At 58.6% G+C, this 27,820-nt stretch overlaps 2 protein-coding genes and 1 non-coding gene across 8 annotated transcripts; 2 read left to right on the top strand and 1 right to left on the bottom strand.

Annotated features, from left to right (window-relative positions):
• RCC1 (regulator of chromosome condensation 1) lies at positions 1-20,216 on the top strand. 5 transcript variants are annotated; one of them, XR_012584193.1, is made up of 13 exons: positions 1-19; positions 565-610; positions 1,266-1,331; positions 5,032-5,116; positions 5,225-5,412; positions 5,686-5,865; positions 5,953-6,049; positions 6,577-6,699; positions 6,915-7,070; positions 7,437-7,556; positions 7,996-8,148; positions 9,158-10,466; positions 20,084-20,216. XR_012584193.1 is itself a non-coding variant. In XM_074562641.1 (12 exons), exons 4-12 carry the CDS (start codon positions 5,041-5,043, stop codon positions 9,331-9,333), a joined length of 1,269 nt encoding a protein of 422 aa, XP_074418742.1. In that variant the 5' UTR covers positions 1-19; positions 565-610; positions 1,266-1,331; positions 5,032-5,040; the 3' UTR covers positions 9,334-12,656. The 5 variants fall into 5 exon arrangements, 3 of the variants coding, with proteins under 3 accessions (XP_074418742.1, XP_074418741.1, XP_074418744.1); XR_012584194.1 differs by lacking the exon at positions 20,084-20,216 and adding an exon at positions 16,229-16,304; XM_074562641.1 differs by lacking the exon at positions 20,084-20,216 and having other exon boundaries at positions 9,158-12,656.
• On the top strand, positions 231-435 carry LOC141733250 (small nucleolar RNA SNORA73 family). The gene has a single exon (XR_012584247.1). It is a non-coding gene; the product is annotated as a small nucleolar RNA SNORA73 family (small nucleolar RNA).
• On the bottom strand, positions 16,359-27,820 carry OPRD1 (opioid receptor delta 1). 2 transcript variants are annotated; one of them, XM_074562644.1, is made up of 3 exons: positions 27,506-27,820; positions 21,056-21,405; positions 16,359-20,361 (listed from the first exon to the last, which is right to left on the bottom strand). In XM_074562644.1, the coding sequence occupies exons 1-3, from the start codon at positions 27,721-27,723 to the stop codon at positions 19,829-19,831; spliced, it is 1,101 nt and encodes a 366-aa protein (XP_074418745.1). In that variant the 5' UTR covers positions 27,724-27,820; the 3' UTR covers positions 16,359-19,828. The 2 variants fall into 2 exon arrangements, with proteins under 2 accessions (XP_074418745.1, XP_074418746.1); XM_074562645.1 differs by lacking the exon at positions 27,506-27,820 and adding an exon at positions 27,314-27,430.

Consider the following 27,820-nt stretch of genomic DNA (forward strand, 5'->3'; position numbering starts at 1 on the left):
GCGGCGGTGGTGGCTCCAGGTGGGTGCGAAGGGGGCTCCGGGGCTGCGGCCTTCGCGTTTTCCTTCGTCTTCTCCTTCTCCCCTGCTTGCTGGCGTGGGGTCCCCACACCCCGAGGCCGGCTACGGGCACACCGCGTCCCTCTTTCCGCGCTACTGATCGTCGCTGCTGAGGGGGCGAGTGGGGGGTTTGGTGGGGGGTGAAGGGGGCTACGGCGGTTTAAAACCTCGACCCAACGTGGATATCCGGAGAAGTCGCTCTCTCTCGGCTCTGTCCGTGTGGCGCAGGGGAGCGTAGGCCTTCGGGCCCATGACGTATAGTCCCGTTCCACGACGTTGGAGAGCAAGCCGGGCCTCGGGCCTGCAGCCTGCATATTCCTACTGCTTCCCCGAGCCCTCGGGCCCTGACGGGGGAGACAAACCATGCAGGAAACAGCTCTGCCACCCAAAATGGCTTCGGGGGCGGGGGGACATGGGGAGACATGTGCCGCTCTGCACGGGGCGGGGGGGATTAGAGGAGAAATTCCCGGCAATTGCTTAAAATCCTGTTTTTCTTTGTATTTCCAGTTCTAAACTTGAGAAGTTTGAAGTGAGTGGAGCACTGATTTGGAAGGTGAGTAATATTGCACTGATCGTGTCATATTCTTAACTGTGCTTTTAAGGTTCTGCTTAAATAATTATGCGTTCCTCGTCGGTTTATGCTTCAATAAAGCTCGAAGTATTTCTAAGTGGCTTACGGAAGCTGAATTAGATCGGATTTAAGTAATTGTATAGCGATGCAGACTTCATAAGCGTTGTTCAACAGCGAAAGCTTACCGTAGATGTTCCCTAGCTTTTAAGATATTTTTGGGCTCTGGATGGAGGGGGGAAAGAAGCGGATTCCTGAATTCTCTTAAAGGGGGAGAGTGAAGTGGAGGTAAATGATATTTGTTTGATTAGTTTTGAGGCCTAATTTGTACGACTCGTTAATTGGGGAAAGAGCAGAAACAAAGTTAGTAGAAAGTCACGGAGGCTTAGACCCCTGTAATTACCCGTTCTTGTGTGTTAATGGGTCCCAGCAGACTTTTACCCCTTGTAAAGAGGAATGTATCATTAATACCGAGCACTGGGGTGATTTTGGGGGAAAGCACGTGGTAGGCACATGTCACATTTGCTCTAGAACTGGGAACGCGTGGCTGGACTTTACCTCATCGCGTACCTAATAACGTTATGTGCTTTTTGCCAAGTAGTAAGCTTTCTTTATTTTATTTTTTTCTAAATTGTTGCAGATACTGATGAGTGTTTGTGATGAGATGCTAACAACTGAAGAGAATCGATGTGTCTAGTGGGAGAGGGTGAGTATATGGAGGCTACCGGCCCAAATAATAAATAGAGGTGATAACTAAGGGTCAGTTCATGTGTTATGCGTAGTCAAAATGTAGCCACAGAGATCTGAAACGGCTGGAAGCAGGAGAAGATCCCTGTGTATCAGAAGAAAAGGCTCGGTTACATGATGGGTTGTGTTGCTGCTGAATTTTGTGGTACAATGCAGCAGGGCCTGGGGTGAGCTACACACGAGAGAAGCAGACAGAGCCATGGGGCTGTGATGACTTTAAGATGTAGATGCCCGAAAGGCACCGCAGAGTCACGGGCGGGACTCGAGTGGCCTGGCCCACCAGGAAGGAGCTGCCTTTGGGGTGCTCTCAAAGAGTGGGAGCCCGGGGTGAAAGAAGAGTATAAGAAAAAGAAGCCACGTGTGGACTCAGACTTGCTGCCCGCTGGGCTGCAGACCCGCATCCGCCCAGCAGCGGGGCCACCCTTGATGCCAGCTGCCGGGGAAGACATGAATTGGCCTGATGCGATCGCCTGATGGCGAGGATGTTCCAGGGGAAACTTAATACCGGGGGTTGTTCATAGGATGTGGGCGAGAGCAGGAATTTGTACATCTGTGTTACCTCAAATAATGCCTTTAAGTATTGACTGATTGTAAACCTATAGCTGCAGTAGAGAACTAAATAAACTTTACTTCTTTTTGGCTTGGTGTGTGTTTCTTTGTGAGTGATTTGCTTGGTTAGTCACGGAATGTGAAAGAAATCTCAGGTACGGCTGTAGGTGCCTCTCACTTAGTCAGAAGTGGGATTCCCACTATTCCCACATAACCAAAGAAGGTTAATTGTCTGTCCTCTTAGGAATGTGGTGGTGAGAGGTGCAGAAGCCCACTTTGTACTCGTGGTAATAGCTGCTTGGGCTGGATTAGGAGGAGGTGATGCCTTTGGTGTAGTTTTGGATCATCTCCTGGCCGATGAACCCTTATGTTGGCCATTGTGGGCTAAACCCAGAGCAGTTAATGTGGTCTGTACCCCGGGTTTGCTGGGGGGGGGCGCTGCTCCTCTGCAAAAGAACAATGCTGGTGGCGTCAGCAGCCTTCTGAGAAGGTTCTGCTTAAATAAAGGGTTAAAACACCCGTTAATGGGTTACTTTCTGCCAGCCCCCAGCAGTTGGCTGGATATTGTTCAGCCTGGAGAAGAGAAGGCTCCGGGGAGACCTTCCAGTCCCTTAAAGGGGCTCCAGGAAAGTTGGGGAGGGACTCTGGAGCAGGGAGGGGGGCCATGGGACGAGGGGGAAGGGGTTTACACTGAAAGAGGGGAGATTTAGATGAGATCTGAGGCAGAAATTCTTGGCTGTGAGGGTGGTGAGACACTGGCCCAGGTTGCCCAAAGAGGGGGTGGCTGCCCCATCCCTGGAGGGGTTCAAGGCCAGGTTGGACGGGGCTTGGAGCAACCTGGGCTGGTGGGAGGTGTCCCTGCCCAGGGCAGGGGGGTGGCACTGGGTGGGCTTTAAGGTCCCTTCCATCCCAGATCGTTCTGTGATCCTAAGATATCCTGAATACCAAAGGGAAGGGGTCCGTTAATGAAAGTGTATGTTCATGCCCAGATTGTTCCTGATCCACGTGCTAGAGTTGTGTCCCTCTGGGCGTGTTTCCTGGACACCTGGGCCACTGGCTACAGGAGCAGGAGAATAAAAGTGCGTTTTCCAGTTGAAATGGTGGGTTGATGGTGGAGTGGTGTGTAGCAGATGAGGATGGAGGGCCACAATGGGGAGGAACCCGGTGGTCTGCGGGGTGTGCCCTCAATCAGCGAACCCCATGGGAAGCCAAAGAAATAGGGCTTTTGGCTTAAGATAATTGTATTGTCATCATTATGAGGACCAGAAAATTGCAATAACTGGACTCTTGAGGAGTCCTTGCAACTCTTGAAGATGAATCTTTGCTGACAAATGGCTCTTTTCAAATAAACAGAATCCTGGAACCTTACTTAAAACATTTGGCACAGATGCCAAAAATACTATAAATTCATCAGTCCCAGTTCCACGCAACGGGCAAAGTCATGGTCGGGTTCTGACCGCAACTGGGGAACTTGCTGTCCAAACGATGTTTGACCCTGTTGAACAGTTCAGTTGGGTCAAACGTGCTTTATGAAACTCAGTTTCTCTTCAAAACCCAGCAGTTGGTGCCGTTTCTGCCAGCGCCGCGGTGGTTCACAGCACGGGTGGTGGTGACCCATGGGCAGGAACACCTACTAAAACCCTTTTATATCCTAAACAAGATGCTTTTAGTCTCCTGCATTCGTTATTTCCACAATTAGACATTCAGAGATGGAGAAGGCTGTTGGGAACATCTCTGCTATGCTGGAAGTGGTTCAAAAGGCTACTGTAGGTGCTTTGAAAAATTCCCAGTGTGAAATCAACTCGCCCTCTCCGTTAACTACGCCGAATCGGTGGGCTTCAGAGTACCTCCTAGCGTCCTAGCGGCCGAACTTCTGGCTTTTGTACAAACCAATCCAAACAGATCGAATGGGGCGTAAATAAGTTAAATCGCAGAATGTTTTGGCTCGGAAGGGACTTTTAAAGGCCACTTAGTCTGTGAGCGGCGACGTTTTCAGGTAGATCAGGTTGCTCAGAGCCTCGTCCAACCTGACCATGGATGTTTCCAGGGATGGGATATATCCCACCTCTCTGGGCAACCTGTTAGAATAATAAATTAGTATTGTAAGTTCATCAAATAGCTGAATAACAGCCTCCATTAGATGGTATCGCTGTTATAGTCCTGTCTACCAGACCAGAGAGCGTGCACGTACCGGATTTTGCTGATAACTATCCTGCATCATTATCAGCACCCAATTAGTCTCTCCTTGGGTTAAATATCTGATTTTTTGGGTGGCAGGTCTCTCCCCCGCCCGCAGGGGGGCGGTTCGGTCCTCCCGGCCGGCAGGGGGCGCGCTGTGCCCGGCCGAGGGGGAGGGGGGGAGAGCGGGCGCTGCCTCTCTGGGCGCATGCGCGCTGCGGGAGCGCGGCGGCGGAGCGGAGGTGGGTGAGCGGCGCGGTCCCGGGGGCGACGGGGAGGAACCGGGGGGGGCTGGGGAAACCGGGGGACGGGGAGAGGTGTGTGGGGGGGTCTCCCCCTGAGCTTCGGCCCGCCCTCGGTGCGGCCGGTCCCCGCGGCGAGCGGGAGGGAAGGCCGGGCCGGGCGGCGGGGCCTGTGCGGCCACACGTGGGGCGGGGAATTCAAACGGCGGGAAGGGGAGGAGGGGGGGGGCTCGGTGAGGCGGGTCCATGGGGGGCCGTGGGGCTGGGACACCCCGCCTGGCGACACGGCTCCGTCCCTGGGATGGGGGACACGGGGGGGGTCGCGGGGTCGTCCTTCCCCCGCCCTCCCCCCCCCCCCCCCCCAGCGGCACCGTGTTCCTGTATGGGGAGGGCAGGCGGGGGCTGGGGCCCTCCCCGGCCTGGCCTGGCCTGGCCGCATTCTCCGGGTGCCGTCACCCGACGGAGGTTCAGGTCTGCCTGAGAGTGGGGACCGTGGATAAAAAAACCCAAGGAAAAAAACCCTACGTTTTTCTAAAAGTGGGAGCTCGGTGCTTGAATCCTCAGTCGCCGCCCCCTCAGGTGATCCGAGGTGATTTTAAAGCGAAGGAAGGGAGAAAAAGACACCAAAGAACTGCTCACCGTGCCATGACTCTCCAGCAAAGCCCCTAACAGGGTGTCTTTGGTGTTCAGGTTCGAGGCATGATGCCAGGGAAACGCACTGCAAAGAAGAGCCCGGTGCCAGAAGACGACTCTCCTGGACAGAAGAAGATTAAAGGTAAGAAAAATCCCCATCAGTTTTCCCTCCCCATTCCTGGGGACCAGCTTTAATGGAAGGGTTGTTTTCCCCCCGGTATGTTGTATCTGTTATTTTTCTGCCCCGCAGTCTGCCACTCGTCCCACCGCACGCAGCCCGGCCTGGTGCTGACGCTGGGGCAGGGGGATGTCGGCCAGCTGGGCCTGGGGGAGGACGTGATGGAGAGGAAGAAGCCGGCCCTGGTGACGCTGCCGGAGATGATGGTGCAGGTGGAAGCCGGAGGGATGCACACGGTGTGCCTTAGCCAGACGGGAAAAGTGAGTGCAGCATCGAGGGGAGCATGGGGAGGCTGAGCCGCGCTTCCCTGCAAGCTCTGGGACGTGTTCTGGAGCAAGAGGGTCTGAATCAGACCCTGCTCTGTCCACATTCACTCCAGCTCTGGGGATGAGTGTGGTTTCCATGCCATGGATCACAAAATTTTATGGGGTCAAAGGGATAGTTCAGCCTGCTGGGTCTCTGTCCCCCAGCTTCACACTCAACCTGTTGCCCCTCCGGATCCCATCCTGACTGTCTCGCTCTCGTATCTGCAGATTTACACCTTTGGCTGCAACGATGAAGGCGCCCTCGGGCGCGACACCTCGGCAGAAGGGTCGGAGACCACACCGGGGCTGGTGGAGCTGCAGGAAAAGGTGGTGCAGGTCTCTGCGGGAGACAGTCACACAGCTGCGCTGACGGAGGACGGCAGGGTGTTTGTCTGGGGCTCTTTCCGGGTACGTTGATTTCTCGGACACTGGAAGCTCTGCTGATGGTGGTTGCTGCCTTTGTGACTCATGTCCCCGTGTCTTCTTTCCACCCAGGATAACAACGGGGTGATTGGCTTGCTGGAGCCCATGAAGACGAGCTCCATTCCTGTGCAGCTCCAGCTCAGTGCACCCGTCATTAAAATTGTCTCAGGTGAGCAAGGTCCTGGGGTGCGCGCGGGTCGGGCGTGTTGCAATGCTCGGGAGGAGGTGAAGGTCCAGAAGGTCCATGTCCTTTTCCTCCCCCCTTGGCTGCTCTGAGCCAGGTACAAGGCTGTGCTTGCTCTCATCTGTCTCTTGAGAGAACAGACCTTGTGTCTCTTCTAGCCCCAACAATATTGTTAATATTTGACCCAATCCGATGAAAAATGCCTCACAAGAGCGCCCTAACCGCGACCCCGCAGGGTCAAAGCGCTCGCCCTCTTCTAGACTTGGGGAAGCTGAGCAGAACAGCTGGTGAACTTGTCCAGAAACTTCTTTGGAGTTTCAGATGGGGAACTGGGATCAGGAAGAGGGAGATCCTCCTGTTTTAAGTTGTGCCAGAAGCTGCCATCAAGGTATCCCCACCGAATTCTAGAAAGCTGGGGCAGCCGGGGTTTACGTGTGGGTTCGCAGCCCCGGGGTCTTGCTGGCTTCCTGGAGCGTGACTCCTGCTTCACTCTTCCCTCCATCTCCTCCCAGGGAATGACCACTTAGTGATGCTGACGGTGGACGGTGACCTCTTCACGTGCGGCTGCGGCGAGCAGGGCCAGCTGGGGAGAGTGCCTGCGCTTTTTGCCAACCGAGGAGGAAGGAAAGGGCTGCGTGAGTCGCTTTGGTGCTCGGAGGCGCGTGGGTGCTGTGTCCTTCGGTCCCACCTCTGCGCTTTGCAGAGGAGCAGAGAGACCCAGTCTCTTCCCCTGCTGCACAAGGGCTTGTGTGTAAATCGCTTGCTTGGATTCAGTAAGCTGGATCTAAGGGGGGGATGAAAAGGGTGTAAATCATTAGGCCTCGTGTGACACCTTGTCTCCTGCCCGCAGAGCGCCTGCTAGTCCCCCAGCGCGTCCCTGTCAGAGGCAAAGGCAACAGAGGCAAAATGCGCTTCCAGGATGCTTTTTGCGGGGCTTACTTCACCTTCGCCGTCACGCAGGAGGGACACATCTATGGATTCGGCCTCTCCAACTACCACCAGCTGGGTGAGTTTTACTTATGTCCCTCCACATCTCCTGCCTGCTTCGGTCCCGTTGCAGACTCCCCGGTCCCGTGCTGCCCTGGCCTGCTCGGGAGACGCTGCTGGGCACCCTGAATCTGAACACCAAGCACCCGCTGGACACACTGGAGCTGGAAATTGGGGTGGGGGGTCACCTCGCATAGCTCTGGGTTTAGGTCCCAGCCCCTGCAGCTCATGGGTTTGAGCAGAAATTTGATTTTGGGGGTTTAGGGTGCTGTGTTAGTCTCTGGTGGGGTGAGCCCTGGGGTGGATGGCTCGGTGCTGGCGCCTGGCCTGGGCTGTCTGTACCCGCTGACCTGATCTGCCTGGGATTGTGTGTCCCACCCCGCAGGGACCCAGGGCACCGAGCCCTGCTTCTCCCCGCAGAACCTGACGTGCTTCAAGAACTCCACCAAGTCCTGGGTCGGGTTCTCCGGTGGGCAGCACCACACGGTGTGCGTCGACTCGGAGGGTGAGCACCGGCGTGACGGGTGGGCTGGGTGTCACACAAACCGGGATGGCGGGGGACTCCCCATGGCTTTTGTCCCAGATGGGGAGGTGTTGGGGTGAGGGTGACGTGCTGGAGCCCTCCAACCTCGGTGTTCAAGGCAACAAGAGTGGTGTGAATTTGCAGCAAAGAGGGGCAGGGGAGGATGGCAGGAACCCGGAGTCGCTTGTGACCTCTGCTCTCACAGGCTCAATAGTCTGTCCAGGCACCCACCCACCCTGTGGATTTTGGGGAGCTCGGGGGTCTCTATCCCACCCTGCACCCCCTGGTTGGGATCTAGGGTGTGGTAGGGAGGAGCGACACTCCTCCAGGAGTCACACCAGGGGGAGAGGGTCCAGCTACGGCCTGCTGTGGTCTTCTGCCCCCCTCGAGTCACCTCTCCTGTGCGTCTGTCGTGCTCCAGGTAAAGCCTACAGCCTGGGCAGGGCCGAGTACGGCCGGCTGGGCCTCGGGGCAGGGGCGGAGGAGAAGAGCACGCCCACGGTCATCCCGGAGCTCCCCAGCATCTCTTCCGTTGCGTGTGGTGCATCGGTCGGCTACGCCGTCAGCAGTGACGGTGAGTGCCGCAGGCCTCCGTGGGCTTGGGAATGCCACCCTGTGTACCTTCCCCACCCCTCATCCCTCCATCCTGGCCCCCCTGGATCCATCTGGCCCCACACAGCTTCATCACACGCTGCTGGCTGGGTTGGGACCGGAGCCAGGTCCTGGCACTGATTGAGCACCCGGCCTGGGGGGCAGCTGGGCAGCAGCTGCTCCTCAAATATTTTTGTGGGCCCTTGGCAGCAAGGTTGGTAACAGGGTGTTGACCGGGAGGGAGTCGTTGGCCTGCCGGTCCCTTCTCTGCACCCTGAACTCCGCTGCTGTGAGACCCCTGTGCTCTTGTGCTGGGCATGCTTGTGTGCAGCATCCCATGGCTGTGGGGAGGAGGGTTTGCAGTGGGCTGGTGGATCTGGTTTTCTCCCTGGGGACAAAACGCTGCCTTGGTTGTGTGACGAAACCCCTCTCTGAGTTGCAAGCGCTGCTCCTCTTCCTTCTGCCTGTCACCCATTGCTCATCCCCCTGCCGGGGTGCGAAGTCCCCTTGGGTTTGGCTGATGGGTCACAGAATCCCAGACTGGCAGGGGTTGGAAGGGCCCTCTGGAGATCATCCCGTCCCACCCCCTGCCAGAGCAGGGTCACCCACAGCAGGTGGCACAGGAACGCCTCCAGGCGGGTTTGGGATGTCTCCAGAGACGGAGACTCCCCCACCTCTCTGGGCAGCCTGTGCCAGGGCTCTGCCACCCTCACAGCAAAGAAGTTCCTCCTCGTGTTGAGGTGGAACTTCCCATGGTCAAGTTTGTGCCCGTTACCCCTTGTCCTGTCCCCGGGCCCCACTGAGAAGAGCCTGGCCCCATCCTCCTGACACCCACCCTTTCAGTATTTATCAGCATTGAAAAGATCCCCCTTCAGTCGTCTTTTTTTCCAGAGACCCAAATCCCTCAGCCTTTCTCCATAAGAGAGGTGTTCCAGTCCCCACCCCATTGTGCAACCACTTCGAAGTCAAAACTTGCCTCACCTCCATTTCAGGACGAGCGTTTGCCTGGGGCATGGGCACCAACTACCAGCTGGGCACGGGAGAGGAGGACGACGTCTGGAGCCCCGTGGAGATGACGGGCAAGCAGCTGGAAAACCGCACGGTCCTGGCCGTGTCCAGCGGCGGCCAACACACGGTGCTGCTGGTCAAGGACAAAGAGCAGAGTTGATGAAGCGACGCCGCGCAGCCGAGCCCAGCGGGATCGCGGGACCCGTGCACACACCCCCACCTTCCACCCGGGTCGGGCGACCGGTTTCCAGCTCTGGTCTCCCGCCGATGGTGGTGGGGAGGGCGGGGGGGGGCTCCCGGAGCCGGGCCCCGGGAGCGTCTGCGTGGCTGGAGCAGGGCTCTTCAGGGATGCTCATGATTTCTCCCTGCGAGCGCGTGTCTGTCTTCCCGTGGTGCCTGGTGCTCTGTCAGCTCCCCCGGATCGGCTTGGTCCTAACCTGATCTCAGTGCTGTGGCCGGATGGGTTTTCCACTTCTTGTTCGGTTTGGGTGTTTTTTTTAATGTTTCTCGGCGAAGCTGAGGGCCTCGTTCTTCACTACACAAAAGGGTTTGGGCATCGGGCTTTCTGCCATCCCCGTGTTCCCCCCGTCTTTGGGTGCTCCCCCCATCCCCTTACCCCGAACATCTTTACCTCCGACTTGGATTTGTCTGCTGCCGCCCAGCAAACCCCACTGGGGCTTGTTCCGGGTGAGATCTCAGTCCAGCAGAAACTCTCCGGGGGGGGGGGGGGGGTTCTCTCCTGCACCCGACGCTCATGGCTGCGGTGGGGAGATGCTCCCGGGCGGCCGAGAGCCCGCAAGGAGGGGGAACGCTGCTGGACGATGCCCGTCCTGCGCTATGTACAGAGCTGGGGCTGCTGGAAAAGGGGGGCTCCTGCCTCCCCCCTCCCATCACCGCTTATTTATCTGAGCCAGAATCCCCCAGGCAGCGGGGCCGGGAGCAGGTTCCCCCGCGTCCTTCCGCCTGGAGCAGCCCCCTCCGGCGCTGCTTTTTGCAGTCCGGGCCACTCTTGTTCTTTCCCATTGCCTTCGGAAACCCAACAAAATCCATCCCACGGGTGAGAACTTTTGTTATTTTCACGATTTTTTGATTTTTTTTTTTTTTTCTCTTCGCTGAGGAAAGAGCTTCATTTGCTGTTAGGGACCTCGCTGAGAAGACAACCAAAACCCAGCTATGCATGGAACTGCTCCAAACAACGGGACTCCCTCCCCATCGCCTCCGGTCTCGGTCCAGCTGCTCTCGTTCCCTGCGCCCGGCCTTGCCCCCATCTTCTCTTTCCGTGCTGCCTTCCAGGTACCTGGACTGAGAAAGGGGGTGTGCGACGATTAGATTTTACCTGTTAAGTTATAGCAATAGGGGGAAGCGGGAGGTGTGTGCGGGGTGGGGGGTGGGGCGGGGCTGGGGCTCAGAATAGGTTGAATTTTTTTTTTTTTTTTTAAAGAGAAAATGTAAAGTATTTTGGTTGATTAATTGAGGAAGAGAGGAAGAAAACTGTTATCTTTTAACATTTGGAATAAATGAGTTTTGATAAACCCGGGGTTTTCCTGTGGCGTGGAGGGGCGGGCAGCCCTCCTGGAAGCCGGCGGGGGGGGGATCATGTCTGAGGCCAGGAAGGGGCTGCTCGGTGTCCCCTCCTGCCACCTCTCTCCATGAACCCTGCCACGTTCCTCTTCCCAAGCTGCCAGGGGAGCTGCGCTGCCACCTGAGCTTTGGCATCTGCGCCGAGGGACCCCAGGGCTGAGCAGAGGCTCGGCACCCTTCGGCCGGTGCTTGGGGGGAGATGGGGACGGACCGGGGACGCCTTGGCCTCCTGCCACCCCTGGCCAAGGGGCTGCCGTGGCCACCGCGGCGTGGGGCCAAGTCTTCTGTTGCCACGGGGCGTGGGGACGGGCCGAGATGGGTGCCTGCTTTGCAGGGGCCACCCTTGGATGCTGGCGCGGTCCCAGCGTGGCCACAGCCCCGTCTAAGTGCCATCCGTGGGCGGACATGTGCAGTTGTGGGACATGGCCGCGGGATGGCAGCAGGAGAAGGCGCTGGGGACACCCGGGCCACTGGAGTGGGGGACGTGGGGCAGGGAGACGGGGGACGGTCCCCGTGGGACCCTCCCTGTCCCCACGGGACCCCCTATTCCTGGCACATTTGGGCCTCCAGAGACACGGCTGAGGCCACCAGCACGGCTGGAAGGTGACTTGGCACATCCCTGCCACCGGCTGGGCACTCACGGTGACTCCATTGGAGCCGAGCCAGATGCGCGTGTGTGTCCTGGCACCGACGGAGCAAAATTCTGTACCCTGGTGTGACCGGACCCCCCCCCCCGCCACTGTCTGTTTACTCTTAATTAGTTTAGGAGGGAGCAGGTTCCTTAATGAGCTTTTAGCCGGGGATAGGCTTTGGGCAGGAGGTTGCTGGGGACCGGGGGCAGCTCAGGCTCCCGCAGCCCCTCGTCTCCATTGCTCCCGCGTCTTTTGGGCTGGGAAAGGATGATTTTTAACGTGCAATGAGATACGGCCTCAGCGCAGAGCCGGTGGGGGTCCAGCAGGAGGCTGGGGGTGCTGCAGGCACCCGCCACTAAAGGCCGGGTTTGCGTTTGGTGCGCTGTTGGCCTTGCAAAGGGCTTTTTTATTTTCCGTGTAAGCCTGAAGGTGGGATGTGGACCCATGGCGGCGTATTTTATTGCCAAAGATGGAGCCTGTAATTTGCCACCACCGCGGGCTGAGCCATGGGCGAGTGTTCGCTGATGTCGTGGCTAATGGGGCTCCCTGGGGACCGTCACCCTCCGTTTGATGCTCCTCCGTCCGCGGGTGCTGGATGGGGAAAATTGCTCGTCGTCTCAGGCCTGATTCCCAGCGACAAGCTCGGTGTTAATGTCTTATTTCCCAAAACAGCACTGATATTTTTATAGCCCTTCCAGGGGAAAAAAAAAAAAAGAAAAGAAAAAAAAAAAAAAGCACCTCCCCCTGAGTTACTTTGCCACCCTTTTTCCGAGCCCATCGATGCCGCCGTGACACCGACGGCTCTGCAAAGTCCCGCTGCGGCCGCTGCTTTTCACGCGTCTTCGCGCCCTTCGCTTTGAACCTCGCCGGCCTATTTATAGCTAAAAAACGCAGAGAGACTTAATAAAGGGAGACGTGGGACGACTCTGGCAGCGGGGCAATGCTGACGAGCCACGGTGGCTTGCTGGGCTTGGAAGAGCAGCTTCTTTTTCTGCCGGGTGCCCGAGTGAAGGAGGCGGCTCCGGGTTTTGGGTTGGGGTTGGATGCAGATGGGTTAAGTTGTCGGTTCAGCTGGATTTGGGGAGTCTGAAGTGTGGCTTTTGGTGCAATTCCTGGATAGCGCAGCTGCCAAAGAGGGTAAGGGCTCTGTAGAGGTGGTGTCCTGTTCAAAACCCCATGGAAAATTATTTTAGGAAGGATAAAACTTGCTCTGATAAGGGCTGGAGCCCCCCGCCAGGCGTTGCTGGCAGCACGGAGGGGAAGGGGATGTGCGGGGGATCTGGGGAGGGACCCGAGGGACCTCCAGCCTGGCACCAATGGGTTTGGCTTTGGAACATCCCCGGTGCAAACCCGGGGCTGGCTGGGGTTTGGCTGTCGCCTCCTCGTCGCCCCTTTGGCTGCTGGTCCCTGGGGCTGGTGTCCCCGGTGGGTCCGGCTCCGCTCCCAGCTTCTCCCACACCGTCAGCTGGGGGCGGCTCTTCCCCGTCCCTCCTTCTCCGTCCCACCCTTGGACAGGGAAGAGGTTCACGGTGCAAAACCGAACCAAGAAAAGCTGGTTCAAGGGGCTGAGTTGGTACGCGGGGAGGTTTTCCCCGGGGATCCTGGCCTGCTTGCACCAAGAAGCTCCCGTCCCTCCGAAGCGGGGTGTCCCCATCGGGGCGCAGCACCTTGTGGCACAGGGCAAAATGCCGGGTGGGTGGATAGGATTCCTCCCCGCTTCTGCTGAGTGGGATTTTTCCTTATTTCCTCGGCTGCCGGTGAGCTGGGAGCCTCTCGCAGTGGCCGGGGTCCGCTCCCGGGCACCATTGACAACCTCCCAGAGCAAACACCCATCCAGCCTCTTGGCCAAGGGACGGTTTGTCCCTTCTGGGTAACACCGACGCCGGGGCAGGGACACCTGCCAACCTCCACCTCTTCCCCAGATTGCCCTGCAAGCCGGGAGCCCCCATCCCAGTGCTCCCAGTTGCTCCCCGTCCCCTTAGCACGGGCAGATTTTGGCATCCGTCCCCCAGATTGGGGTAATTTCTTGCAGCGCGAGCAGGGACCAGGCTGGTGGGAGCGTCCTGCGTGGTCCCCCCCTGGGGCCGGATCCTGCCAGGAGCCCGACGCAATTCCCTCCTCCATCACCTGCAGCTGGGGACAAAACCCTGATAGTTCCCAAATGGGATGGGATCGTTCCCATCCGTCCGTCCTCAAGGGAGCGGTCCTGCTCCTGGGAAGGGGAAGACATCCCCTGGTGGGTAGGGAGCCCGCCGGTGTTTTCAAGAAAGAGGGAAAAACAGATCTGGGGAGAACAATAGGGTTTAAAATATTCGGAGCTGATGAATCAGCCGGTGTTGTCTTGGGAGCCGGAGTGACACTTCAATGGGAAGCCGCTGGAAGCTGGGGGAAGGATGAGCCCCCGCGCAGCGGGGAGAGGGTGGGCGAAGGAAAACAGCTTAATTGAAGAAAGGGAAATGTCTTATTAATGAGGGTTTTGCACCAGCGGGACCAGGTGGTGACGTTTTTGGGGAGGAGGAGGAGGAATTTGGGTCCCGGGGGGGCGGGGTCCCATCTGTGCCAGGGTCCGATTGCCGGGTTTCCCACCACTGGCACAACCGGACCCTTTCCCATTGCCGGGGGGAGTCCCCGGGTTGGTGGCTCCGATCCCGCATTCCCGGTCCCCATCTGTTGCTATTCCAAGTGCGTAAAAGGCTTTTAATTGACAGACAAAAATGGGAACGTGGGATTTGGGGCTTTCAGCATCCGCGGAGGATGAGCTCCGGCGTTGTGAGGCTCTTTTGTCCCCGAAATAACAGCACTTGGCGTGTTGTTTGAGCCATGGGTGGGTCGTTTGTTTTTTTTTTTCCCCTTGTTTTTTAACATGTTGCTTTTTGGGATGCCAAAAAAAAAAAAAAAAAAATCTACCTCTGCGATGTTCCTGCGGGATCTGCCGGGAGGGAATTGCGTCTTCGAGAGGGTTTGGGAGACATTTGAGTTGATTTCTTGTCCTTCTTTTCCTGCCTCAAAGAGCAAAGGAGCTTTAATTGTTGCCGAGTTCCCCCGTGGCAGGGCCTGGGGGGGGGGGGGCGGGGGGGGTTTCCCTGGGAAAGCGGGGAAATTAGCGGGAACCGGCTAATTAATCAGCCCGCTGCAGCGCGTCGGGTGGCGCGGGTTGTTAATGGTGGGTCTGTAAGCAAAGGAGAGGGGTTGGCCCCCCCTTGGCACCGGGGTCTCCCCACCTCCCTGAGTCTCATCGTTAAGGCCGGGAACCTGACCAGTACATGACCAGTACATCCCAGTCTCACTGGGGTGCGCGATGCTCTGGTGTGGCTCCTGGTAGAGGAGCGCGTTGAGTGTTTCGGAAGTGGGATTTGGGTTGAAATAGCGCTGCGTGGAGCTCCGTCCCTTCCCAAAAACTGCCGGACTCCTGGTTTTTCTCCATTAACAGCCCAAAAATAAGAGAAAACGGTTTACCCGGCTCAGGCCATCATCCCTCCGGAGCTGGGGAAGGGGAACCCCGGTGCTCCCAGGGGACACCAACCACCCCCCCCCACTCCCCCCCCCAGCCGGTCCCTGGGCTCCGCATCCCTCCCCATCCCCGCTTGTGGGGCCGGGGGGGGGGGGATTAAACAGCCCATTTGAGCCGAATTTGTAAGGAGGAAAGGAGATGAGGGGGAAGGGGGGGGTGGGGGGGAAAAAAAAAAAAAAAAGCCCTAGGAATTATTCATAGTGTTTGGGTTTTTGGTTTGTTGGGTTTTTTTTTTCTCTTTTTAAATGATGAATTGCGAGTCAAGAAGCGTCTCTTCAGGGCTGAGAGCCTGAATCCAGCCCAGGCCGCTCCGCAGCGAGGGAGGGGGGGAGATATCGCCCGCGTCCTCGCCGGGAAAGCCGGCTTTACTCCTTTCCACGCGCGTAATTCCGCAATTACAAAGTCAGCCTCGACCCGCGCGCGGCGCAGACAAAGAAAGAGGCGGCTTCGTAATTAATCACAAGTGTGAGAAGAAAGCCTGTTACATTAGGGTTCGTTAGTTGGTGGATTAATTAAAAAAGGGGGGGGGGAGGAAAAAAAAAAACAAAACAAACCAGACTGTTTCCTGCGGTAGGAAATGTGTTATCAGGCTGCGAAGACGGTCCCTGGAAATAGCTTGTGGGTGCGTGGCTGCTCCCGTGTCGCTGCATTATTCAGCCGGGCCGGCTGCTGGTTTAACTGGGCTGTGAAATCACTGGAGCCGGTGCCCGGCGTCGTTTTCCGAGGGCGCCGGATGACGGCAGAGGGGTTTCGGAGCGATGCCGGAGCGACGCCGCCCCTGCTAAAAATCACCTCCCGCCTGGAAATCTGCTTTTCGCATCCAGCCCGTGCTCTTTAGGGTTTTCCCGTTCTTTGGGAACTCGCAGAGCGTTTCGCAAACCGAGGCGGCAGAAACGATAAGGACTTGAAAAATCCAAAGGCCTCGTTTAGCGGGAGTGGAGTTACAGGCTCCGATACCCTTTTCCATTGCTTTTGCACTAAATCCTCATTTGCATTTAAATTACAAACTTAATTTGGGCCGGCGTTTGAGCTCCTGGGCTATTAAAATAAAACTCTGTCTTGATGACCGGCAGCAGAGGGACGCCTGGAATAGCCACTGGTGCGGTGCAAAGGCTTTTTGGTTACCGGGGCTCGCAAAATAACCTCGGGATTTCAGGAAAGTGGCTTTTCCCAACACGGGAGAGTTTTTAAAACTTGAATTGAAAGGTAGATCCTCTCCCCAAAACACCACCCGGAGCAGGACCCGGCTCGTTTTCAGTGCCTGGGAGTCGAAGGAGAGCTGGAAACCGCTTGCGATCTCTTATTTATTTTATTTATTTATTTTTTTTTAGAAAGCGCGGCTCCCGTACAGAAATGCCATCGAAAGCCCAAAATCACGAGGGCTGGAGCTGGAAATATTGGCTGAAGCACTTTGCGAGGTCCCCGGCTCCATCACACGCAGGGTAGCTGGGGGGGGGGGGGCGCTGCTATAGCGGGGGGGGGTGGGATGGGGTCAATTTGATTTCATACAGCTACAGACAGAGAGAGATATACAGGGATATATAGATCTATATATAAGTACACAGAGCGCCCTCCGAGCATCCCAGCCGCGGCGCGGCTCCGCCCCTGGGGCAGACACAAGCTCCCGGTGATGTTTCCCTGGGTCAGGATTCGACCCCAGTTTCCCAGCCCGAAACCAGGGGCTGGTGGAACTGGTTTTTCGGGTGGGTGCCTGTTGCGGGGAGAAGCTGGACCAGCCCTCGGGCGCCTGCCGGGATGCAGCTGGAACGGGCAGGCGGGTGATGCTCTGGGTCCGTGGCGTTGGGAAGGTTCCGGTGTGGCGTTTGCCATCAGCGTCCTCTTTTCCCTAGGAATATTCTCTTTTTTTGTTGGTTTTTTTTTTTTTTTCCTATTCAGCAAAACCTAAGCTAAGAAAAGCCACGTTCCTCGCCGCATCCTGGGCTCCCAGCTCTGCCCGAGTGCGGCCGCGTTTAAAAAAATCATGACTTGAAGCCTTTTAACCCGCTTTAAGGCCGTTGCAGGCACGTCTCCCAGCAGGCTGGGAATTTGGCAGGGCTCCCCGGGATGGATGGATCCCGTAGGGATGGGAAATGGAGGTGGTTGAGCTTTGGAGGTGGGGGGGGCCGAGCTGCCCGCGGAGTCCGTGCAGCCCCCAGCACTCGTGGCTCGGTCCCCCCAACACGTCCCAGAAGGGGCTGCGCTGGGGCAGAGGAGCCGGGTTAAAGAGATCGGTGATTTTGGGTCATGACATTTTTGGGGGGGTTACCCCCCAAAAATCGAGATATCAAGCTGGAATTCAGCTTCATGCTGAAGCCTGGAGTGAAACCCAAGGTGTCCTGGTCCACAGCGTGGGACATCCCACCTTTGTCCGGACATCCCACCCTTGTCATGACATCCCAGCGCTGCCGGGACATCCCACCCCTGCTGGGACATCCCATCCTTCCCAGGACATCCAACCCCTGCAGGGACATCCCACCCCTGCTGGGACATCCCATCCTTCCCAGGACATCCCACCCCTGCCGGGACATCCCACCCCTGCTGGGACATCCCATCCTTCCCAGGACATCCAACCCCTGCAGGGACATCCCACCCCTGCTGGAACATCCCATCCTTCCCAGGACATCCAACCCCTGCTGGGACATTTCACCCCTGCCAGGACATCCAACCCCTGCAGGGACATCCCACCCCTGCTGGGACATCCCATCCTTGCCAGGACATCCACCCCCTGCTGGGGCATTGTCAGGACATCCCACCCCTACCAGGACATCCCACCTCTGCTGGGACGTCCCACCCTTGCCATGAAGCGGCTCTAAACCAAGAGCCTTTCCCACCTGAGAGTTTTCCCCCCACGTTGGGTGGAGGTGGGAAGCTGAAGGATGGTCTCCAGCTCCTTCTGGACACCTTAGTCTCTCTTCTCATGGAGCTGAAGCTCAGTCTCGTGGGACCCTGGGGGTTTTTCCCCAATTCCTGCCCTGGAGCTGATCCTGCTCACCCTCCCGCACCCGATGCTCCATGAGCAGCCATGCTTGTGGCAGCAGGGGACGAGGAGACCATGTGTGGCTCTGCCGGTGGTCCAGGACTCCCATCAGTGCCTGCAAAGGGATCCCAAGGAGCCCTGGGTGGGAGATGGAGATGTCTGGGCTGATGCAACGCCGAGCGAGAGGGGGGCGGACACAGTGCGGGCAGACGAGGAGGATCGCTCGCGCGCTCCAGCGGCGACTGATTTGAGATCCGAATGGGCAATTTCACCCTTTTTGGTTCGTTTGAAAAAAGAAACGGGGTTTGGCTGCCTCGGCGGCTGCTGCCTTCCGACCGGGGAGGCCGCAATTTCCACAGGCTCCGGAGAAAGGTAGGGCTGGTAAGGAGAGGTAATGGCTTTGATTAGGCTTAATTGATGCAACTGGAAAAACCAGAGACGCGACCCAGGCTCCCCAGCCAGCCCACCAGCCCCAGGTGCAGCCCGGCGCTCGCCTGCTTCCTCCAGCTGCATCAATTTGTCCACTAAATGCTATTACTGCTCCCTCCGAGCCTCCTCCTCCTCAGCTTGGTTGACCTCCCGGCCATGGTGGGAAGGTGAGAGGAAGGGAAAGTCGCGGCTGCCGGATGCCGGTGGGGAGGAATTCAGGGAGCGAAAGGTTGGGAGGACCCATCAGTCATCGTTTAGCAGCAGATAACGCGGTCCAGAGGTCGCCGGCTGGTGGTTCCTGCAGGATGTTCTGCCTTGGAGCTCGGCCGCTTCTTCGGAAGGATGGTTGCTCCATCCAGGTGAGCGCCGAGCACCAAATCCCCGAATCTCTGCCTCCTGCGGGCCGTGGGTCCTTTCTCAGTGCTTGCACGACCTCTGGCCCTGCTTGGGGAATTATGAAATGATGGTGATGTTTTTCCCATCTTCTACTAAAAAAAAAAAAAAAAGTTAAAAAATCCTCTCCTTTTTGGCTTTGCGACAGGAGTTCTGGGCAGTGCGGCTGCTCGTCCTTCACCCAACGGGCAGGGGAGGGAGAGTCCTCGCAGCGCCGCCCATTAGTCCATCCTAATTGCTTTAGCGCCGCGAGGAACTCCTCAGGTCCCTACAAATTGCTCCCGTAACGAGATCTTTCTCGAGCTTAATGGCATTGGAGGCAGAAGGGTGAGGAGCGGTTCCCCGCCACCCTGACGGATGCTGGGCCTGGGGAATTTGGCATCGGCACGTGGACGCGGGGTGAGCTTGGGACGCGCCCCGCTCCCCACCGGTCCCCTGGCCGCATCCCCAGCATCACATCCATGTCTAGGGTTGCCCTGGCTGCGGTCAGAGGTCTCTAAATAATACAGTAATGACTTCAAGAGTAGGAAGTTGTCCTCGGGGGCCAGTCCCGGTTTGAAGGACTCCAGTAAAATTTTTCCTATGGATGTGGAGCTCTTTGATAACACTGTCTCTGAAGCGGCATCGTTTTCTCTTCCCGTCTCCGTCTGGTTTTTGGACACAGCTCAGAGGGGGATGGAGTGAGGTCCCATGACGTGGCATCGCCCCCCGACACAGTCCCCTTCTGCCGTGGGAGCGTTTCGCCCCTTGTTCAGACTGCGATGCCGTCTTGGCCCATGCAGGAGGAGAAGCACATGGTCATTGCAACCGTGGTGTCCCAGGATGCCTGGGCTTTGCTGACAGCCACGTGTCGGAGGGTGACAGCCCTTGGTGGGTGTATGGGGCCGTCGGATCTCCCCAGCCGCGGTGGGAGCAGCAGCAGAGCAGCTCTGCCCAGGTTGCTTCTCCTTTTGGTCCTCTCCCAACATGACTTGGGTCATGGGATGTTCCCCCATCCTCGGTTCTCCGAGACGAAAAAGTCTTTGAGGCCACCGCTCTGCTAGAGCTCCGTGGTGGTGACCTGGGTCACTTCTGAGTGCAGGTCGTCCCCTCCGTGGCCCCGGCAGCCCCCTTGGAGGCTGCCCACGTCTAGTCATGCTGGCTTGTTGCGGGCTTCAGAAGGGGTGCAGGTGGAGACGCGCTCCCGCGTGGTGTTTCTGGCGCGGGAGAAGCTGTTCTGGTCCACGCGGGCTCGGAAAGGCAGGCAAAACTCTCGGAAACACCTCTTGAAATTTTCATCCAGGAAAGCGTAAAGGACGGGGTTGAGGCTGCTGTTGGTATAACCCAGGGCGATGCAGAAATGCAGGCTGGCCACCACGTAGGGGTTCTTCTTATCTATATCCACCAGCGTCCAGACGATGACGAAGATGTGGATGGGTGTCCAGCAGATGATGAAGGCTGCCACCACCACCAGCACCATGCGCGTGATGCGCCGCAGGTTGCGGTCCTTCTCCTTGGAGCCTGAGAGGAGGCGGACGCTCTTCAGGCGAAGGATCATCAGCCCGTAGCAGATGGTGATGACCAAGATGGGGACCATGAAGGCGAAGATGAAGACGCAGATCTTGGTCACGGTGTCCCAGTAGATGGGAGGATCGGGAAACTGGAGCGTGCACAGCACCATCCCATCTGTGGGAGAGAGGACGATCAAAGAGGGAGCTGGTGGAGTGTCTGCCATGAATACCGTCTGCTTGGTCATGGCTGGGGCATGTCCGTGCTTGATAAAAACACAAGGAGACCCGTGCCCACCCACCAGCTCTTTGGAGAGATTCCCCAGGCGCTTTGTGCCACCAGCCCCCTGCCCTTGGGGTGCCGATGGGATGTAGTGGGTGCAGTGACCCAGGGACTTGCTCCCTGCAGAGCCTCCTGGGCCATCCCCACACTGTCCCCTCCCCACCCCCGTGGTGGACATATCCCCATGTCACCTTCCACTGAAACCTGTCCACTTCCTCAAGATGCCCAGAGCTTTCCTAGCAGCCAAGGGCTGGTGTCCTCACACGGGAGCTGCAGACCTTAGCGTGGGCCAGCCGGGGACTCTGCATCACCATTGGGGGTGGTTTTAGGCACGTGATTTGCGTGCCAGGAGCTGGGGAGAGGCACTGGTTGGACTGGAGATGGGGAAGCGGGAAGACAGTTTCTGGGACCGTTTCCAACCTCTGCAGCCAAGATGGAAAATAACACCGTGAGGATTTTCCATGGCAGGGCATGGTTACGGCCTCATGGAGGTGTGCCCATCCCTGAGCTCAAACCTGCTGCAGAATCAGGGTTTGCCAGGAGGGTCACAGATGGGACAGGAGGGGACCTTTCCCCAGAAGCCACTTGCCTTTTGACTTGGTGACCGCCATGGCCATGATGGGCACGCCGATGAGGGAGGAGAGCACCCAGATGCAGACATTGATGATCTTGGCCTTGGCTGGCGTGCGGAAATCCAGGGCCTTAACTGGGTGGCACACGGCGATGTAGCGGTCCACGCTCATCATGGTGAGGGTGAAGATACTGGTGAACATGTTGTAGTAGTCAATGGAGAGCACGACTTTGCAGAGCAGCTCCCCGAAGGGCCAGGTCTCCATCAGGTACTTGGCGCTCTGGAAGGGCAGCGTGCTGGTGGCCAGCGCGTCTGCCAGGGCCAGGTTGAAGATGTAGATGTTGGTGGCTGTCTTCATCTTGGTGTACCTGGGGGTGGCAGAGAAGGCCAGATGGTCAGGGCTGGCTTACCATGGCCAAGTATGTGTGCGGGCAGTCAAAGTGATGAGGAGGGGACACCGCCTGGCTTTCCTTGGCTGCTCGCAAGGTGCCATCACCCTCGGTGGGCAAAGGTACATGCTTGCAACGTGCCCTTCTGCAGCGTGGCCGTGCTCAGCAGCTTTTTGGATGGACCCCAAGGAGCACGTTGAGAAAGGACTTGGGTTTGTGCATGGTTTTAGTGTGTGTTGAAGTCCTGGTGCCTGAGCAGGGGGTCACACGCACACATGAGACCTTATCCAGCACCTGCAGAACGTGGCTTAGAACCTGCCGAAGCAGCTATCCCTTACCTGACCAGGGAGGGGACACTCATTCCCGTGGCTGCCTTTATTCAAAGGAAATCTGCAGAAATTTTCAGAGGAGTCGCTTCTCTAATTAAATCGATTTACTCCATTTCCCCGAATCAGTTGCACAATGTCCTTTTACCTCCTGAAACCTCCTTTATATCTGATTTTCCACCCAGTAAATTGTGATTATCTAGCTTGCTTCCCTGTCGAGTTTACTTGCAGAAATTGGATCGATTACCCCCGGAAACAGGCCATCTGGAAGCAGCCCAATTAGCCAGGCTGGAGCTCCAGAGCCTTTGGGGAAGCCTGGCTGCCTCGGCCACACCACGTGGCTCGGGGTACGATGCCGCGTCCCCCGGGGTGTTCGTCAAGGGCTGCGGCCACCCGTGGCTGGCACGCCGGCTCTGGTCCTCGTCACATCCCGGTAAGAGAAACGCCCGGTCCTGGGTGCCAAAAACCCTTCCTGAAGGGATGAGGCATCGTTTTGGTGGGTGCTGGGGAAGGGTGCGTCCCTGGAGGGGTTCAAGGCCAGGTTGGCCAGGGCTTGGAGCAACCTGGGCTGGTGGGAGGTGTCCCTGCCCAGGGCAGGGGGTGGCACTGGGTGGGCTTTAAGGTCCCTTCCAACCCAAACCATTCTGGGATTCTATGGTTCTATGTCCTCGGGGCATCCAGCCCTGCAGGTGTTGCTCAAGGTGATGCCTTGAATGGCACAGCTGGTTTGAAATGGAAGCTCATCCCTGCTCCCAACGGGGCTGTTGGGGGTCCCCAACGGACAACACTTTGGGGGTTGGGGTGGGGGCTCTGCAGCCCTCTCCCCCTCCCCGCCGGGTTGTTTGCGAGGCTGAAGTCAGGGCTACGCCAGCGGCTCCAACCCTCCCCGTGCGCTGCCATCCAGCCGGTGCATTCCCCGCAGCCCCGAGCTCATTTAGATGCACCCTCATTAATTACCAAAAGCGTCGGTTTGAAGACAAGCCTCTCCGTGCCTGGCGACACCTGCCCGTAGCATCCCCGGGGTGGGGGTCCTCAACAGAGGAGGGGCTGAATTCGGCCCTGGTGCATGGGGGGAGACAACCCCTTGGTTGCCAGATGAAAAGATACTGGTCCGGCCGGCAGAACCCCATGGCGTGACGGGGTACGTGGAGTAAATTGGGGTGAGGGCATCGAACGGCTCCGATCTCGGGTGGTTGATGCTCTTCCACCCAAGCTGGAGACCAGGAGAGCGGGTTGGCGTCGGAAAAGCATTCCTGGGCTTGCCGATAACATCAATTCCCTTCGTTTTATCCATTTCTCCATGTCAGGAGGGTCAGGAGAGCGTGCCGACGGGAGTCGGGGGGGGGAAAGACACGGTAGAGCCAGGAGACGGAGGCTGCAAACCCCATCTCTCTTGGGGGTAAAACAGCAGCTGGGGTGGCACCCAGCTCCAACGGCGTCCCCTCCCCATCCACCTCGGCTGCAAATGGCGGCCCCTTGCCCGAGGGTGGAAATATTTGAGTTGAACTTGGTTTTTTGGGTTGGTTTTTTTTTTTTTTTTTAATTTTAAATATGGCATTAAAAAAAAAAAAAAAGTCTTTTCCTTGAAAAGCCCTTTTCAGTTCTCTTCAGCGTTATGTTCCGAGCTCTTTTGCGAAGGCGTCTCTTAGAAAAAAGTTTCATTCCAGGTTAAACAACAACCTGAGAATTTGTGTTATTGTCAGGTTTTTGCCTCACCTAGATTTAAAAAAAAATAAAAAAATAGTCGTTTCGGGTAGATTCACGCTTCTTTGATCTCTGCTTTTCGAGTAAAGTGGGGAAAAAAAATCCCTTATTCACGCCGTGCTCGGCCGTGCGGGGTAAACGTGTCCCCAACCCCCTGAGAGATGGCGGGGGGGGCCGGGGCTGTAGCCCCCTCCCTGGGGCAGGATGGGGCTGTACTGGTGGGGGCAAAGCAGCGATGGGGATGAACTGGGATGATGGGGATGAACCGGGATGTTGAGGATGACTTAATTTATCCCCCGGAGCTGGGGTTTTGGGGCAGGATTTGACCCCCTCCAGGACTGGGCTGAGGGTCAAACCCACTGCATGGGGTGGGTGGGTGGGGGGGTCCATCGTGGTGACCCCCCCTCCCCGCCAGAGCTACAAACGAAGCCGTCGCTCCAGGTTTATCCCACCGCAGCAGAGCCAACCGGCCGCTCCTGCTGATGGAGCTGCCGGGGGCTGCCAAAGCCATCGCCAAACCCATCGCAATTAAGCCGGTGCCTTGATTGGGAAGTTACGCCCTTGAACGAAACAATCTGGGAGGTGTGTGAGGGCAGGATGATGCTCGAAGGGACGGAGCGAGCGCAGGGCGGCTCCGCATCCCGGCATCCCGGCGGTGATGCCGGCGTCTGCGTTCCCCCTTAGCTCGCCAAACCTCTCCGGGGCGGGGGTGGAAATAAATAAGCGAAAGAAACCCCTTGCAAAACTCTTGGAGACGCTAAAAAGCTTTAAGCCTTGGGTTTAAAGAGTCCCGTTGAACGAAGCCTGCGCCCAGCGAAGGGACGCCCTGGCAGCCCCTGGGGGGGGGCTGGCGGGGGGCTGATGGGCTCTGCGGGGCCGTGGGCGCTCGCAAGCCTGAGCTCGCAGCTGCGAATTGGCTTCCAGGGGTGTTTTTTAAAAGCATCTGACGACGATGCAGCGGTAATTGCAATGCCGGTCGCCGTCAGCGCTGTCGGAGGGTGCTGGGGGTGGGGGGGTTGGCTGAGCTCCCTGGGGGCTTTGGGTCCGGGCTGTGCTCGGCTCTCGGGGTGCTGGGTGTCCGAGGTGTCCCTTTGGGGAGCTCAGCCGGGGCCACGGCACAGGGTCCTGCGTGTACCCGCTCCCTGGCACCCACGGCCTCTGCGGCATCCTCAGCATCCCCCGGGGACGCCGAGGTCCCCAAGCCCCGCAGGACGCGCTCCAGCTGTGCCCGCAGGCTGGCGGCGGCGGGAGGTGACGCCAGGAGACATCCCCCAGGGCCGCAAGGCAGATTCCCAGCATCTCCCCGGCAGGGAGGTCTGAACCCGAGCCCATCCCATTTCACAGCCCTATCCCACATGGATACGGGGTTCCCCAGCGGCGCTGAACCGGTCCCAGCCCAAACCAACGTGGAGCAGCTCTGCCAGCGAACACCTGACAAACTCCAGCCGGTCTCGGCCACGCAAGGGACAAAGGCACATGCCGGGCTCTGTGGCTCCCCACGGCCCCAGCGGCTCGGAGGACGGCATTTAATTCCCTTTAATTAAGACGCATTTAATTCCAGTATCAGCCGGTGGGCTGGAAAACGGGGGGCTGGAAACGCCGGTGGCGGGATGCGGGGATGCTGCAGAGTCAGGCTTTCTAAGGCGACGTCGGTGAGTTAAATAGGGAGGACATTGTTTGCACGTTAAAACCTTCTCTTCGAAATGCCTTCCCTCTTCTCCGAGAGCAGCACCAGCTGGAGGGGGTCTAATAACGCTCATCCTTCACCGTGACACCGTACGTGGCGTATGCCTCTGCGACAATTACCTTCATTTGCTTTTTCAGTCTAGGGCCGATTATTTTTTTATTTTTTTTTTTACTGAAGCCGCTTCGAGTCGATGAAAAATCCCCTCTGGCATCAGGTAGGGTCCGGGAGCGACACCCCCGCCCTGCCACCCACCCTCTCCCATGGTTAAAAATACACGGGAGCGGAGCTACCCGGCAAGGGGGGAGCCAGATGCAAGGGTGATGGGCAGCCCAGCGGGGCTGGTGGGCACGTTTCAGGCTGGTTTCCTTCCCCCGCGGTGAGTCACCGCATTTGTTTCGTGTGCAGGCAGTTGCCGGGCTGTGCTGACCCTCCTGTAACGACCCTTACGGACTGCAAGCGCGCCGGGGGGAAGGGGGGGGGGAATGGAAATGGTTAAAAAAATGAGGATTTGGGGAGGTGGGGGTGTGTGTGCGGGGGATTTTTGCCTAAATCCAGCCACAGGTTTTGATTTGGCCCTGGGGTTTTGGCTCTGGGCTGGGGTTACAGCAATTCCTGGGGTGATGGGAATTGGGATTTACACCATGAATTCTCCCCGCCCCCCCCCCACCCCAGGACAAGCCCCCTCGGGTGTGGGATGGGGTGCGTTGAGGGGGCCAGACGACCGCTCCGTCCTGCCGGGCCGGGGGTGGTGAAGGCTCTGCCCCATCGACAGCGGGGTGTAGATGGTGAGTGCAGCTCCCGCTCCGCTGCCATCCCGCAGTGGACCGGGGTGGGGGGGTCTGGGGACCACGGCGGGGGGGGCCCTGGTGGTGGTCTGCGAGATTTGGCTTTATTGGCCCGTATTAACTCGAGCCCTGGCCACGTTAACCCGTCTGACCCAGAGAGGATCAACCAACGGCTCGGATAAAGGGGCTCTTCCTACGGGCAGGATCTTTTGCACCCCGGCAGAAGCGCTGGCCTGGACGCAGCAGCGTCTCACCCTGCCCCATCTGCCAAAAGGGGGGGCGTTGGTGTCCTGCGGCTTGTCCCGGGGTGTCAAAACCCAGCAGAACCCCCCTCCCTGCCCAGGGAAAGCCTCCGCAGAGGTGCCTCCACCAGCCCCGGCGCCTGCTTTCCCCCTGTGATGCCGGACGGAGCCAAAGCGGGGTTCGGGGTCCCCTGGGATGTGAGGGGGGGTCTCTTCGCTGTGGCGGTCGGTACTAGGAGCTTGGCGGGGGGGTGCTGAGGATGGCTCGGGCGCGGTGTGAGCTGGGGCTGGGCGATGCGGGCTCCTGCTCTTTGTTAGAGAAAGGCAGGAGTCAGCGGCTGCGGGAGATGCCGAAGGCACGAACACGAGCTGGCAGCGGGGCCGGGAATGGGCTGGGGCGGGTAATTCGTGCCCTGAGCATCTCAGGTCGCGGCGATGGAGGGGGGGGTAGGTACAAGTGGGATCCCACCAGCCCCTCTCCCCCGGCGGCGGGGTGGGTGCTCGGGGATTCGGGAGCCTCCCCGCGAACAGGGCAGCTCTTAGCGGTGGCATTTGGGTGTTGGAAATAATCATCCCCCAGCCTGTCACCTCTCCCAAACCACGGCGTGACCAGCCCTGCGGCTCCTCTTCCCCCAGGTCCTCACGCAGGGGTGAGGAACGCGCGGATGCCGGGGTCGGGGTGTGTCCCCCAGCTTCCCCCCCCCCCAACAAATGCCCACTCGCGTGCTGCTCCGCGCACAGTCTTTGCTTTTTACCTCTCGCACAGCACCTGGACATCCTCCGCACACATGTGTGTGTGTGTGTGTGTGTGTGTTCGCACACACGCTGTTCACGCACATCACACCCCTCGGCTACACCCATCCCCGTGCTACCTGCTCACGAGCACCCGGTGCATGCCCACCCTTGCTCCTGCCGCCGTCTCACCCCCGGTGCACGCTCGCTTCTGCTGCCATCTCACTTCTTGCACATGGTGCACGCTCACCCCCAGGTGCACACTCACCCCCCAGTGCACACCCCGTCCTGGCGCACACTCACCCCCCAGTGCACACTCACCCCCCCAGTGCACACCCAGTCCTGGCGCACACTCACCCCCCGGTGCACACTCACCCCCCCAGTGCACACCCAGTCCTGGCGCACACTCACCCCCGGTGCGCAGTGACTCCGGCTGCCGTCTCACACTCGACGCACGCTCACCTCGGTGCGCATTCACTCACCCCCAGCGCACGCTCCCCTCTTGCACCTGCTCCCCCCATCCCCCCCCAACCCCAGACACCCCCTCGCTCCCCCTTCTCGCCCCCTCCGGCGTGGGGTGCCTGCGGGACGCCCCGCTCTCACCTGACGATGCCGTACATGACCAGGACGTTGCCCAGCAGCCCCACCACGCACACCACGGAGTAGAGGGCGGTGATGACGATGGCGATGAGGATGGAGGTGGCGTTCTTGGCCCGCTGAGGCCCCGTGTCGTTGGCCCCCTGGCCGGGCAGGGGGACCCAGCCGGTGCCGTTGCCCCAGGCGGTACCGGCCGCCGTGGGCAGCTCCGTGGGCAGCTCCATGGCCCGCGGCCGGCCCTGGCCCCGCCGCGGCAACCGCACGCATCCGAGCGCCGCGGGTTCGAGTCCCGCTCCCGCCCAGCGCCGCCGCCTCCCGCAC

Source organism: Larus michahellis, chromosome 19 (genome assembly GCF_964199755.1).
Source record: "Larus michahellis chromosome 19, bLarMic1.1, whole genome shotgun sequence".
Lineage (NCBI taxonomy): Eukaryota > Metazoa > Chordata > Aves > Charadriiformes > Laridae > Larus > Larus michahellis.

What these genes read in the sequence shown, in the direction of transcription:
- RCC1 (XM_074562641.1), top strand. Translation starts at nt 5,041, where the DNA reads ATGATGCCAGGGAAACGCACTGCAAAGAAGAGCCCGGTGCCAGAAGAC. An exon ending in TTGTCTGGGGCTCTTTCCGG is followed by an intron (nt 5,866 to 5,952) that starts GTACGTTGATTT and finishes CTTTCCACCCAG; the next exon opens with GATAACAACGGGGTGATTGG. An exon ending in AGGAGGAAGGAAAGGGCTGC is followed by an intron (nt 6,700 to 6,914) that starts GTGAGTCGCTTT and finishes TCCTGCCCGCAG; the next exon opens with AGCGCCTGCTAGTCCCCCAG.
- OPRD1 (XM_074562644.1), bottom strand. Translation starts at nt 27,723, where the DNA reads ATGGAGCTGCCCACGGAGCTGCCCACGGCGGCCGGTACCGCCTGGGGC. An exon ending in GTCATGTACGGCATCGTCAG is followed by an intron (nt 21,406 to 27,505) that starts GTGAGAGCGGGG and finishes TGCCACCCCCAG; the next exon opens with GTACACCAAGATGAAGACAG. An exon ending in GGCGGTCACCAAGTCAAAAG is followed by an intron (nt 20,362 to 21,055) that starts GCAAGTGGCTTC and finishes TCTCTCCCACAG; the next exon opens with ATGGGATGGTGCTGTGCACG.